At 43.8% G+C, this 14,555-nt stretch overlaps 1 protein-coding gene across 3 annotated transcripts in view; it reads right to left on the bottom strand.

The window, feature by feature from the left end:
- Nucleotides 1–14,555, bottom strand: part of LOC133425169 (1-phosphatidylinositol 4,5-bisphosphate phosphodiesterase delta-4-like) — a 41,970-nt gene that overhangs the window by 12,891 nt on the left and 14,524 nt on the right. For all 3 annotated transcript variants that reach the window (XM_061715853.1, XM_061715854.1, XM_061715855.1), the window contains exons 6-10: nt 13,305–13,536; nt 12,006–12,207; nt 10,701–10,845; nt 9,280–9,432; nt 7,282–7,440 (exon numbers count right to left, since the gene is read on the bottom strand). In XM_061715853.1, coding sequence (XP_061571837.1) covers nt 7,282–7,440; nt 9,280–9,432; nt 10,701–10,845; nt 12,006–12,207; nt 13,305–13,536 — 891 coding nt within the window. The remainder of the gene's footprint in view (nt 1–7,281; nt 7,441–9,279; nt 9,433–10,700; nt 10,846–12,005; nt 12,208–13,304; nt 13,537–14,555) is intronic.

Genomic DNA, 14,555 nt, shown 5'->3' with positions numbered 1-14,555 from the left:
GAAAATGTGAATTGTGAAAATTATTGTGAAATAAAAAGAAAAGGTTTTAATGTCATTTTTTCCAAGTGAATGCAATACCTTTCGGTAAAATACACCAAATTTAGGAGGAACTAAGTGCTAAGAGAGCAGCGTCTGTCTGTGCTGCTGCAGGATGCAACAAGATCTGGACCAGAGCTCATTTATTCTGGCCGTTAAGACGAACCGGGAACTCAACCTCGCTGGATCGGTTCCACACCAAGGTCACGACCAGCTCACCGAGCTGGACCCGACTATGACCCGGTTCTCTGAGCTGGAGCCATGTTGAGCTGCATTTTGTAATAAATGTCCAAAATTTAATAACTTTGTCATTTCATTTTGTAATAAAGCCGCATTTTGTAATACATTTTGCCACATTATGTAATCAGTTATTGCATTTTGAGAAGATTATTATAAAATGCACTTGCAACTTTTTTATTTTCTAGGACGGGGATGGCAACCCGCGGCTCTTTAGCGCCGCTCTAGTGGCTCCTGCAGCTTTTTCAAAAATGTTTGACCTTTTTTTTCTCCTTTTTTTCTTCTTTTTTTTCTTTTTTCTTTTTTTCTCTTTTTTTCTTCGACATTTCGACTTTTTTCTCGACATTTCGACTTTTTTTTCGAAATTGTACTTCAAGATTAATCTTGAAATTTCGACTTTTTTCGTCATTTCAACTTTTTTCTCGAAGTGCATAAGACTTTTGTAATTTCATTTTGTAATAAACTGCATTATTTTGTAATAAACTGACGCATTTTGTATTACATTTTGCCGCATTATGTAATAAGTTATTACATTTTGAGAAGATTATTATAAAATGCACTTGCAACTTTTTTATTCTCTAGAAAAATGTAATAACATGGTGAATTATGTAATAACAATTCTAAAACATAGTTTATTTGTTTGTTATTGGTCTATATAATTCCAAACATTAAATAGGCAACTAAAGTTATATTTGGAGTTTTATATGTAGATTTATTGGGCTACATAGCTCTGAGGGAAATTGCATAAAAAACAACAAAAGTCACTCTTGTATAAATTCATTGTTAAACAAACAACAATAATAGGTATTATTACATAATGCACCAAGACAACAAGAAGACAACACATGCTGCATGTTTCTATATTAGTTACAACTGGGGGGAGATTTTTTTTTTATTATGCACTTCGAGAAAAAAGTGGAAATGTCGAGAAAAAAGTGGAAATGTCGAGAAAAAAGTCGAAAAAGTTGAGAAAAAAGTCGAAAAGTTGAGAAAAAAGTTGAAATGTCAAGATTAAAAAGGAAAGGAAAAAGTAAGAAAAAAGAAAAAAAAGGAAAAAAAGAAAAAAAAGAAGAAAAAAAAGAGAAAAAATAAGAAAAAAAGGAAAAAAAAAAGGTCCAACATTTCTGAAAAAGCTCCAGGAGCCACTAGGGCGGTGCTAACGAGCCGCGGGTTGACGACCCCCGTCCTAGAAAATAAAAAAGTTGCAAGTGCATTTTATAATAATCTTCTCAAAATGCAATAACCTATTACATAATGTGGCAAAATTTATTAGAAAATGAAATGAAAAAGTTATTATTATTATTATTTTGGACGTACAAAATGCCCTGAACGGGGGGTGAACTCTTCTGATGAAAACAACCCCGTCCCGGGTTGAGGACCAGGGCACGTGGAGGCCTCCCCCTCACCAGCGGTGTAACTGATACCGGAGGGTCCGGTCCAGACCCCGAACCGGAGACAGCCGGGACCTGGGCCGGTGAAAGCTGATCCTGGATCTCCCAGAACCGAACCGGAGCCAGCCGGGACCTGGGCCGGTGAAAGCTGATCCTGGATCTCCCAGAGCCAGAGCCGCCCGTCTGCCAGACGGAGACTCCTCACCTGCCCAGGTGAGTTAACAGGAGACTCCTCACCTGCCCAGGTGAGCTAGCAGGAGACTCCTCACCTGCCCAGGTGAGCTAACAGGAGACTCCTCACCTGCCCAGGTGAGTTAACAGGAGACTCCTCACCTGCCCAGGTGAGCTAACAGGAGACTCCTCACCTGCCCAGGTGAGCTAGCAGGAGACTCCTCACCTGCCCAGGTGAGCTAACAGGAGACTCCTCACCTGCCCAGGTGAGTTAACAGGAGACTCCTCACCTGCCCAGGTGAGTTAACAGGAGACTCCTCACCTGCCCAGGTGAGCTAACAGGAGTCCCCGTGTTGGGGGGAGAGGGGGGATCAGGTTCTCATCAATAACCATGAGTGATCGGTGGTTCCCTCTACGACCCGGTTCTGCTGCCGGAGACACGTCCACCCTCCTCTCAGGGAACTCTACCGGATCATAGTCTGGTCTGAACTCAACTCGGAAGAGATTCAGGAAGATGAAGCCCTGTAGCTCCTATAATGTAATCATTCCCTATAATGTAATAATTTTTCCTGAAAATGTAATAAAATTTGCACTTAACTCAATCGAAAATGTAATAAAATCCAATAATGTAATAAAATATTCTGACTAATATTGACTGAACATTGTTACCAATAATGTAATACCTTATTACATTATTGGGAATTTATAACATTTTCAGGTGGGTCTTTTTTTTTTTTTCATAACTGATGATATATCATTTATATATATATATATATATCATTTTCAGTCCAGAGTTCTACATTTTGTGTTTTAAGTATCTAAGAATGTTTTATACGCTGGATTTGAAACACCAGAATGATTATTGGGTTAAATTACAGACTTTGAGTTCCATGTAATAAATTCCCAATAATGTAATAAGGTATTACATTATTGGTAAAAATATTATTATAATATCCGTCAGGATATTTTATTACATTATTGGATTTTATTACATTTTCGATTGAGTTAAATGCAAATTTTATTCGGACAGGTGGGTCAGGTTACCCGGGCCTGGCGGGGCCCGCCGTGCAGCCTGGGGTGCCTTCTGGCGGTGCTGGACCCCCCCGGGGAGGGGGAAACGGTGCGTGATTGTATGTCTGTGTCGGTGAGAATGCGGTATGGAAGGGTCCTGCCATGGAGGATTTGAGCCTCCATTGGCAGGACATCAAAAACTTAATAATTTATCAATATTATATTATACAAAGATGGTTATTATTATTATTATTATTATTAGTATTATTATTATTATTATGTATAGTATAGTATATTATATTATTATTAGTATAGGTATCGGATAGGTGAATGGATGAATGAATGGGATGCCTGGGTCTGGAGCCCTCCGTTGTCGGGCCTGCGCGGGTGTCGCCCTGTTGGGGGGTTCCCTCTCTCCGGGCCCGTCTCCGGTCCCCCCCGCTGCCTCTACGGCGGGGCGCCCCTCTGGTCTTGGAGGGCCACTTTCGTGGGGGACGGGTGCGCCTGCCCGCGTCGGCGGCCGGGGCGGCTCTGTCTCTCCGGGCAGGCTGGCCCCCTGCCGGGTGGGGGTCGTTGGCCTGAAGGGTGAGGGCCTCCTGGCCGCGTGTCCGGCCCGGACCGGGTGGCCGGGGATTGCCTGGGTCGCCGTCCGCCGCCGCGGGATCCCTGGCTGCTTCTTTCCGCGCCGTGGGGGCCCCGCCCGCGGGCCCCCTCGGCCGCCGCCGGGTGGGGGGGGGGCCTCGCAGGCGGTGGGTTGCCTCCCTCCTACTTCTCCCCTCTGTGGGGTTGCCGGTGGCCTGGGTTCCGGGCTCTTCCTTGTCGGCCTCTGGTCTCGCGGGTGGCGGGGTTGCTCCCCCCCCTCCCCCACTATAGATACACTTCAGGTGGAGCTTTGTTTGGTTTATAACACACACACACACACACACACACACACACACACACACACACACACACACACACACATACACACACACACACACACACACACATATAGTCATTTAGTCACATGCACACTCACACACACACACACACACACACACACACACACACACACACATACACACATATAGTCATTTAGTCACATGCACACTCACACACACACACACACACACACACACACACACACACGCATGATCATATACATACACACACACACACATAGACATACACACTGGCTTGTTCACCTGCATGCTGGCTCTCTAGTTTTTGGGTTTAGGTAGCGGTAGCGATAGCTTAGCTCAGACTGCGATCAGATCTCAAGATTTAAGTCGATTGCTGTTCGTGTTTTGGTTGGCTCCGTGCCGGTTTCGTGCTTCGTGCTTTGTTTGTGGTTTTTTGTTGCAGATTTCCAGTGCTTGACGTGTGTCTCCGTGTGTTCCTGCTTCCTGGATTGGCAGTGGATGTCGTCACCCCCCCCCCCACCCCCTCCCCCCCCCCAAAAAAAAAAAAACACTGGGTTTGTATGTGTATATTTATGTATGTGTACGCATATGTGTGCGTATATATATGTATATATTACATATAGTAATAATGCACATATATACACTTTTGGTTTCTACCGTCATGGTATCAATCAATAATATGTGTGCAGACAAGGTAAAAAAAAAAAAAAAATGCAAATTTTATTACATTTTCAGGAAATTATTACATTATAGATTGCTACATGGCTCCTCCTCTCTTCTCATTCTCCTGGACCTGGATCTGCAGCATTTGACACAGTTGATAAAAACTGCCTGTTGATAAATCCTAAACCAGCTTCATCACACCATTGGTGTCCGACACTCCGCCCTCAACTGGTTCAAGTCAGACCTTACAAATCGAACAGAACGTAACTCCCTTGGTAACTCCCAATCCAAACCCCATGCTGTCACCCGTGGGGTCCCCCAGGGGTCTGTGCTCGGCCCCACCCTCTTCACCCTCTACCTACGCGACTTTATGTGAAAGCTACAGCTGCAGCCCTGTCACCAGTGTCATCCTCCTCACAACTCACCGTCTGTCTGGAGGAGATAAAGGCGTGGATGGAGCAACATTTCCTTCAACTGAACAGCTCCAAAACAGAGTTAATCATGGTTGGCACTCCTCACCAGACCCAATCATCCATAACCAGTATCACCTTCTCTGGCCACAACATTCCCCTCTGTTCATCCGTCACCAACCTTGGTGTCAAAATGGACCCCCAACTCTCCTTTGATTCCCACATTAATCCCCTCTGCAAGATCTCCTTCTGCCACCTTCGTAACATCACCAAACTCCGTCCGACCCTCCCCCTCGGACAATTCTAAAACGGGACTAAAAACCTTTCTTTTTAGCAAAGCATTTTATCACTAAACAAAGCTCTTGTTTTCTTCCCTAGTTGCTGTTTTTAATTGCTTTATTCTCTTCCTCTCTCCTGCTCTCCTACTCTCTTCTGCCATGTCTTGACTTTTTATCTTTTTATTCTGTTTAATTATCAAACTGTAGCTCTTTTCACGCCTCTGAATCACCGGTGTGACGCCTTTAATCAACCAGAGTGCTCTCCGGTTCTGGTTGACCCTAATCCTGACCGAGCCGGTCCTGATTTACCTGATTTTCTGTTCCTTGTGTGATGGATCATATACGATACTAATGTAACATTCATGGCATTCATGGCCTGGATCATCGGAGAGGTGAATTTAGGATATTGTAGGAGGCCGGTTTAATTATGCCTTGATCTTTGTTTATTGGATGTTTGTGTTGTATTTATTTATATTTTTTTTTGTTATTTTGTCTTTTCTTTCTTTTCTTTTCTTATTTTATGTTTTATATATTTTTTATGGCATATATGATCTGATATAGTGAGGAAGGGCCAGGACTAAATCAGCGTTATTCTGTTCCCTCTCCAACACATTATTCTGCTGTTGTGTTTTATTTCTGGAGAAACTGTTAAATTGTTTTGCTTTTTTTTATATATTTTGATGCTTTTAATTTGATGGGTTTTGTTGTGTTGGAGACAAAGCCGACAATAAATAAACCTGGGCGCTCCGTCATCGGCTTAGAGCTGATGGAGCGAGAAGATCCCGGACCGGTTCTGGGTCACCAGACTGATGAGTTCCCGGCGCCGGCGTTGGGAAGTGGGAGGCCAGAGTTCGGACCTCATCACCCTAGACATGTATATATATATATATATATATATATATATATATATATATATATATATATATATATATATATATATATATATATATATATATATATATATACATATATACGTAAACGCCTCATGACATGCTGGAACGTAATCCAGCGTGGCCGCCATCTTGGATGGGTCTCCTCACTCCAGGATAAATTAACTACACTTAGTTAGAGAATTACAGTTATAGTTATAGAGTTACAGCCAGAACACGCAAGAAGCTGCAAAGCAGTTATTTTTCTAGGGTTTTAGCTCCCCAGCCCCAGTTGCAACCCTGACAGAACCTGGGAATGACGTGGATTTATTTATTTTAATTTTTTTACTTTTTTTAACTTTTCATAACAATAATTAAACAAAAATAAATAAATAATATTAATAAGAAAAATGTCTTAATATTAATAAGAAAGATGGTACAGTATATATGGGAGCTATGAACAATTAAACTGGTTTCTTTATTAAAATATCAAATTAATTAATTTATACATTTATCAATAGGCCGTACCATATGTCTTTGTTAAAGAGCATAATACAAAGTCTTTCAGCATAAAAGTACGTTTTTTTAACGTGTGACAGCCAGTGGTGTAAAGTAACGAAGTACAAGTACTTCGTTATTGTACTTAAGTAAGATTTTTGAGAATTTGTACTTTTATTGATACTTTCATTTTTCTGTACTTTTACTTTTACTTCGTTACATTTTCAAGGAAAAAATCGTACTTTTAATCCGCTATATTTAAAATTGGACACGTCGTTACTCGCTACAAATTAAAGAACAGCACAGCGGGGGCTGATTTATGGTTCCGCGTTACACCGGCGCAGAGCTACGGCGTAGGGTACGCGGCGACGCACACCCTACGCCGTAAGGTGTGCGTCGATTTAACGCGGAACCATAAGGCGGACGGGAAGGAAGGGGGGCGCGTGAATATACCGAGAAGGAGCCGCAGCTCCCGGGAGAGTTGCGCCGCAGAGGCGGGCCGGAAGGCCGGAGGAACCGCCGTCGCGTCGAGTACCGATGAGGACTGAAGCCTGAATTATGGTTCCGCGTTAAATCGACGCAGAGCCTCGCCGTAGGATACGGGCTCTGCGTTGGTGTAACGCGGAACCATAAATCAGCCTTGAGCGGCAGCCGACGCGTGTCCATGGGCCGTTGGAGACCCATCCAAGATGGCGGCCGCGCTGAATGTCAGCTCCAATAGACAGCGTCAGTGTATGAGGCGTCTACGTATATATGTTTACGCTCATCAGCGCACCAGAACCCCTGAACCGGACCACTGGACCCCCCGGACCCACCTTGACCCGGCGGCGGACGCTCTCCCGGTGGAGATTCTCCTCGTCCATCTCCGACGGCTCGTCTTCGTCGGTCGGGGACTCGTCCACCGCCCCGTTCAGACCAGGATCCTCCAGACCCCCGATCTTCTTGGCCTTCAGGAGGATCTTCCTCTTCAGGCTCTGACGGGTCACACAAAAACTGCTCAACATCAAGATGTTTACCGGTTCTGGAGCCGGAGGAGCTCCGGCACCAATCACTCATGGTACCAGGACCACCGGGTCTGAGACCAGGTCTGAGGGGCCCCACCATGCAGGGAAAATCCACTCTAAACATTTGTGTGGCCTCATTATCTGATTTGTGGGTGTTATTAGATTTGTGAGTATTATTAGATCTGTACGTATTATTATATTATTATATTATAATCCTTAAAAAAGCACAAGTGGTAATTAGATGTTTTAAAGCAACAAGCTCGGTGGTGGAAAACTGACGGTCAAATCGGGAGGCAAGAGGACGGTAATGGCGACTTCATGGTGGTCGAAGTAGATTTACCTACTTAGGGTTGGTTACTAAGTATCGAGGGAAATAACGCTCGACACAGATGAAAACTCAGATGTCCATACGGAGAAATCTGTGAGGCTTCTTGGAGGAAAGAGTCTCAAAACCATTTGTGCATTTTTAACGATTTGTGCGATTTGTTCACGCGTATTCAATGTGTGTGTAGGAGGCTTTTTGAATTTGTAATTATCGTTTTCTCCGTAACTTCGAGTAAGTTACGCACAAATCTAATAATATGTACAAATCTAATAATGAGCACAAATCTAATAATGAGCACAAATGTAATAATACGTACAAATGTAATAATACGTACAAATGTAATAATACGTACAAATGTAATAATATGTACAAATCTAATAATATGTACAAATCTAATAATGAGCACAAATCTAATAATGAGCACAAATGTAATAATACGTACAAATGTAATAATATGTACAAATCTAATAATGAGCACAAATGTAATAATGAGCACAAATGTAATAATACGTACAAATGTAATAATATGTACAAATCTAATAATGAGCACAAATGTAATAATGAGCACAAATGTAATAATACGTACAAATGTAATAATATGTACAAATCTAATAATATGTACAAATCTAATAATGAGCACTAATGTAATAATACACACAAATCTAATAATACGTACAAATGTAATAATATGTACAAATCTAATAATATGTACAAATCTAATAATATGTACAAATCTAATAATGAGCACAAATGTAATAATGAGCACAAATGTAATAATGAGCACAAATGTAATAATACGTACAAATGTAATAATATGTACAAATCTAATAATATGTACAAATCTAATAATGAGCACAAATGTAACAATACGTACAAATGTAATAATACGTACAAATGTAATAATATGTACAAATCTAATAATATGTACAAATCTAATAATGAGCACAAATGTAACAATACGTACAAATGTAATAATATGTACAAATCTAATAATATGTACAAATCTAATAATATGTACAAATCTAATAATGAGCACAAATGTAACAATACGTACAAATGTAATAATATGTACAAATCTAATAATATGTACAAATCTAATAATGAGCACAAATGTAACAATACGTACAAATGTAATAATACGTACAAATGTAATAATATGTACAAATCTAATAATATGTACAAATCTAATAATATGTACAAATCTAATAATGAGCACAAATGTAACAATACGTACAAATGTAATAATACGTACAAATGTAATAATATGTACAAATCTAATAATATGTACAAATCTAATAATATGTACAAATCTAATAATGAGCACTAATGTAATAATACGCACAAATCTAATAATACGCACAAATCTAATAAACACACACAAATGTTTTGAGTGGATTTTCTCTCCATTCACCGCTATCTAGTGTTCGGGGTGGGGGGTGGTGCTCAGTTCTGCTGCTGGGTGGGGGGATCTCGGTTCTGCTCACCTGGGGCGACGGCAGCCGGGCCGGAGCCGGCCCGTCCAGCGTGTTCTTCAACAGCTTGTCCCCCAGGATGTTGTCCAGGTGTTGGGCCATGACCCGCTGCTGCTCCACGCTGCAGTGGTTCTCCAGGGACAGGAGGACGGGGTAGTCCGACACCTGGGGGGGACATCATCGTCATGACAACTACTACACATGCAGGTCTGTCTCAGGCCGACCCGTCACCGTGGACATCCCCGGCCCGCTAGCATCACGGTGCTGCCAGAACCTGTGCTGGGTATCATCCCACCGCCGTAGTTGGGTATCATCCCACCGCTGTAAGCCTGAGATATACTTGCAGTCCAGACCGCGTACGCATCATGGCCGCCACGCGTATCCTGCGTTCATTTGACGCGTCGACGTGCACTGAACTCGTACGCAACCTGCAGTTCTCGCTCTGGCCGCGAGTGGCGCTGGTCCCGGTCAGATACCAGCTAGTGACGACGCGGAGGTCGCTGGCGCCGTTTCCTTTGCCGAGATCCCAACCAAAGCAATGTTATAATTTCCTACATCATCCAATGGTGTCATGTTAACTTGTTTGTTGTTCTAATCTGCTACTAAATATATATCACTTTTCCAACTGTTGCTCTGCTTACTGCCCCCTATCAGTCACCGCCGGTATGACGCAGTCTCCTCACGTACTACGCAAGCGACGTTGCAGTTGGTGGTGCACACGAACGGACGTGAACGGACGCGAAGGCAAGCACCAACAGCTAGTATATCCCGGCTCGTAGTTGGGTATCATTCCCATCACCCCCCATCCAAGACTAACCTGTCAAGGTTGACATTCCCCCCAGCCTTCAGTTTCTGTCTTGTCCCGCCTGTGTCCCATCTGCCCTGATTGTGTCTGCACCTGTGTCTCGTCATGTCTCGTTATCCCCTCAGTATATCTTGTCTTGTCATTCCCTTGTTCCCTGTCGGACCGTACTGTTTGTTCCCCATGTTTCATGCCACGTTTTGCTCCTCAAGTTTTTGATCCTGGTTTAGTTTGTTTTTGATCCTGGTTTAGTTTGTTTTTGATCCTGCTCTGCAGCGCTTTAGTTTGGTTTTTTTATGGAATAAATCCTATTTTTTGCCAACTCCTGCCTCCTGCCTCATGCTCTCTCTGCGTTTGGGTCCACACCTTCCCCCAGACGTGACATAACCACTAAACTCTGGATCTCTAGACAGCTTCTGTATCTGTGGACTGATGGACGCCTGAACCTTTCAGAGACATGAATCACATCAGCGTCTTGTGGACGTCAGACCTCAAATGATTGAGCGTCTCTTATCAGCTTCTGAAACACGTCATGTGTCCCAACTGCTTTGGTTTAGTTGTGAATGGGGAGTTGTAAAGTTAATGCAGAACCCCAGAACCTGTTGGTGGTAAACAGACGGGCGGTGCTGACCTTGAAGGCGTAGCTGCCCACGGCGGCCACCACGTCCTTGAACAGGATCTTGGAGGTGAGGGTGTGTCCGTGGTAGACGATGGGCTCCCCGTTGGGGCCGTCCCAGCAGTCGACCTCCACGCACCGGCAGCCGCGCTTCAGAGCCCTGAGACGCCACCACAAATCCAGCTTTCATCAGCTCATGGTCTCATTTGGGGGGACAGGAAATTAAAACACACCGTTCATCCACACGCCGTAAATCTCCTCTTCTAATCCCAATAATAGACTGATGGAATGAAATGGTCTAATATTGGACTGGATATGGGACAAGGGCGAAGGGAATTTCATTATCCCATAAAAGGTGAACCCTCGTCCACTGAGACGAACCGTAATCTGTGAACTGATCTGGAAAACATCCCCAAGTTTTACCTACAGGCAGATTTATGCAACGGTCATCAGACCCGACAGTAACGGGCCGGTAAAACCTGCCAACTCTGGCGGAAACCTTCGTTATTAGGGCCCGAGCACTGACAGTGCTAGGGCCCTATTGTATCTGTAGGAGTTTTTCTCGTTTTTCTTCTCTCAAAATGAGGGTCTTTTTTCCCCCTAAACGTGGCCCAAAAGTCACCAAATTTTGCACCAAGTCAGGCCTGGAGATAAATGTTTATATTTAATAGTTTGCATTAATGGGCGTGGCCTAATGGCTCAACAGCGCCCCCTAGAAAACTTTGGCCTCAAGCCCCACAATACGGTTTGACGTACATGCACGAAAATCGCTACACACCTGTATCATGTCACAACTTAAAGAAAAGTCTCTTGGCGCCATGGCCGAAACCAAACAGGAAGTCGGCCATTTTGAATTAATCGTGTAATTTTGGCATAATTTATGCCATTTCTTCGGCCGTTAATACGGCTCGAACCGTAACGTGCACCCAGGTGTGTTATACATCAAAATGTGCGTCTCCATCCTGCGACAACACGCATTACTTTTCTCTTTCAAAAGCGTTACCGTGGCGACGATAGATGCCAAAAAGCGCACCCCCCCTTCATCAGATTGGTCCATATTTTATTGTTCCTACTTTCTACCATAACTTTTGAATGGTTTGGTAGAGAGTCGTGGGTGGTGTCATCCACTAAATGTCCAGGCCTGAAGAATTTACATGAAACTGGTCCTGGTCCAACCTGATGTAAAAGGTTCCTGGTTCTACCTGATGTAAAAGGTTCCTGATTCTACCTGATGTAAAAGGTTCCCGGTACCTGATGTAAAAGGTTCCTGGTACCTGATGTAAAAGGTTCCCGGTACCTGATATAAAAGGTTCCTGGTACCTGATGTATCCCTCCACGCTGCTCTGTCCTCGGAGCTGGTCCTCCATCAGGTAGGTGTTGTGGGACGAGGAGATGAAGTAATGGCACAGCGGCTGGTCCATGTCCTGGAAGACGGTTCTCCGGCGGGGGTTGAAGACGCCGCCCTCGGCCGAGCCCAGGTACATCAGGAACCCGTCGAAGGTCATGGCGTTCAGCTGCTTGGCTGGAAATGCAGCAGCGGGAGGGGATCAGAACCGTGTAGTTTGGTGTGAATAGTACCGGAGAGTTGGGGATACCTGTGTCTGAGACCTTTTTTTCGTGCGTTCGTTCTTTCGTGCAGGCGTGCGTTTTGCGTGCGTTTTGCGTGCGTTTTGCGTGCGAGCGTGCGTTTTTTCCGTGCGTTCGTTCTTTTGTGCGGGTGTGCGTGCGGGCGTGCGTTTCTTTCGTGCGAGCGTGCGTTTTGCGTGCAAGCGTGCGTTTTTTCTTGCATTCGTTCTTTCATGCGGGCGTGTGTGCGTTTTGCGTGCGAGCGTGCGTTTTTTTCGTGCGAGCGTGCGTTTTGCGTGCGTTTTGCGTGCGTTTTTTCGTGCATTCGTTCTTTCGTGCGGGCGTGCGGGCGTGCGTGCGTTTTGCGTGCAAGCGTGCGTTTTTTTCGTGCGAGCGTGCGTTTTGCGTGCGTTTTCAAAATTTCAAAATTTCAACTTTTTTCTCAAAATTTCTACTTTTTTTCCGACTTTTTTCATCAAAATTTCACCTTTTTTCTCTAAATTTCAACTTTTCTCTCAACTTTTTTCTCAAAATTTCACCTTTTTCTAAAAATTTCAACTTTTTTCTAAAAATTTCAACTTTTTTCTCAACTTTTGACTTTTTTTCAACATCTCGACTTTTTTCTCAACATTTCAACTTTATTCACGAAATTTAGACTTTTTTCTCGACATTTAGACTTTTTTGCTCGAAATTTCGACTTTTTTTCTCGACATTTCGACTTTTTTCTCGACATTTCGACATTTTTCTCGACATTTCGACTGTTTTGGAATCTTCTTCCTCTAAAATATTATTTTTGTGGTGTGTGTGCCGCTCCCGCGGTGTGTGAGCTCTCTGATTGGCACTGAGACGAGGCGGGGGGGGGTCGGGGGGGATCTGGCCCGGTGAATCGTACCGGAGAGTCGTTGATACCTGTGTCTGAGGTGTGAATAGTACCGGAGAGTTGGGGATACCTGTGTCTGAGACCTCAGTGTTCTGTAGTATGGAGGGAATAGTACCGGAGAGTTGGGGATACCTGTGTCTGAGGTGTGAATAGTACCGGAGAGTTGGGGATACCTGTGTCTGAGGGTTCGTGGAGCTCGATGAGCTCCTTGGCATGTTGTTGGACGTCCTCCCCCTCCAGCTGCCCTTCTCTCAGGAAATCCTCCAGATCGCCGTGCGACAGTTTCTGGCCGTCGGACGAGAACGTCTGGAAGATCCTCAGCACATCTTCCCTCTGGGTCAGCATCTTGTAGAAGAGCACGAACTCGTCGCCCTCCAGGGAGCCGGACTGGGACTTGTCCGCCATCTGAGGAGAAACCGGCAGGCGATGGGCCAAGTTGGTAAAGTTGGTTTCGGTTCTGCCTTGCTGGGACCAGTGTTGTGCTAGTTACTGAAAAATAGTAACTAGTTACCGTTACTAGTTACTTCATCAAAAAGTAACTCAGTTAGTAACTCAGTTACTTAGACCAAAAAGTAAAGAGTTACTATGAAAAGTAACTTTTTAGTTACTTTAAAAAAAACATTTTAAATGCTGTGTCAATAAGGTTGGTTGCTTAGCAACAAGCTGAGAACGGCCAATGAGCTTCAGCAGCAGCTCAAGAACGGGACCTTTGATGAATCGGTCATTACAGTTTGTTCATGTACATGAGGTTTCTTCAGAACAGTCAAGGGTCTGTTATGGTGTTCCGCAGGGTTCAGTGCTAGGGCCAATCTTGTTCAGTTTATACATGCAGCCGTTGGGAAGTATAATCCAGAATCACGGCATACAATTTCATTGTTATGCTGATGATACGCAGCTCTATTTGTCTATGAAGCCGGATGAAACAGAACCGTTAGTTAAACTTCAGGCATGTCTTAGGGACATCAAGGACTGGATGTCCAGAAATTTCCTGCTTCTAAATTCAGATAAAACAGAGGTTATCATTCTTGGTCCAGAGCATCTTAGGAAGGGATTAGATGGTGTTGCGATGGCTTCCAGTGCAACTGTGAGAAATCTTGGTGTTATTTTCGATCAGGATTTGTCGTTTAAACCATATGTCAATCAGGTTTGTAAAATAGCCTTTTTCCATCTCCGTAATATTGCAAAGATTAGGAGAATCCTCTCACAGAGTGATGCAGAAAAACTAGTTCATGCGTTTGTATCTTCTAGACTAGATTACTGTAATGTGTTGTTAGCAGGATGTCCAAGTAATTTGCTGAATAGGCTCCAGCTGATCCAAAATGCAGCAGCACGAGTGCTGACAGGAATCAGCAGGAGAGACCACGTCTCTCCAGTGTTAGCGTCGCTCCATTGGTTACCCGTAAAATTCAGAATCCAATTTAAAA

The sequence above is a fragment of the Cololabis saira genome, chromosome 24 (assembly GCF_033807715.1).
Source record: "Cololabis saira isolate AMF1-May2022 chromosome 24, fColSai1.1, whole genome shotgun sequence".
Taxonomy (NCBI): domain Eukaryota; kingdom Metazoa; phylum Chordata; class Actinopteri; order Beloniformes; family Belonidae; genus Cololabis; species Cololabis saira.
Note: the sequence above shows the minus strand (reverse complement) of the source record. Positions and strands in the feature narration are given on the sequence as shown.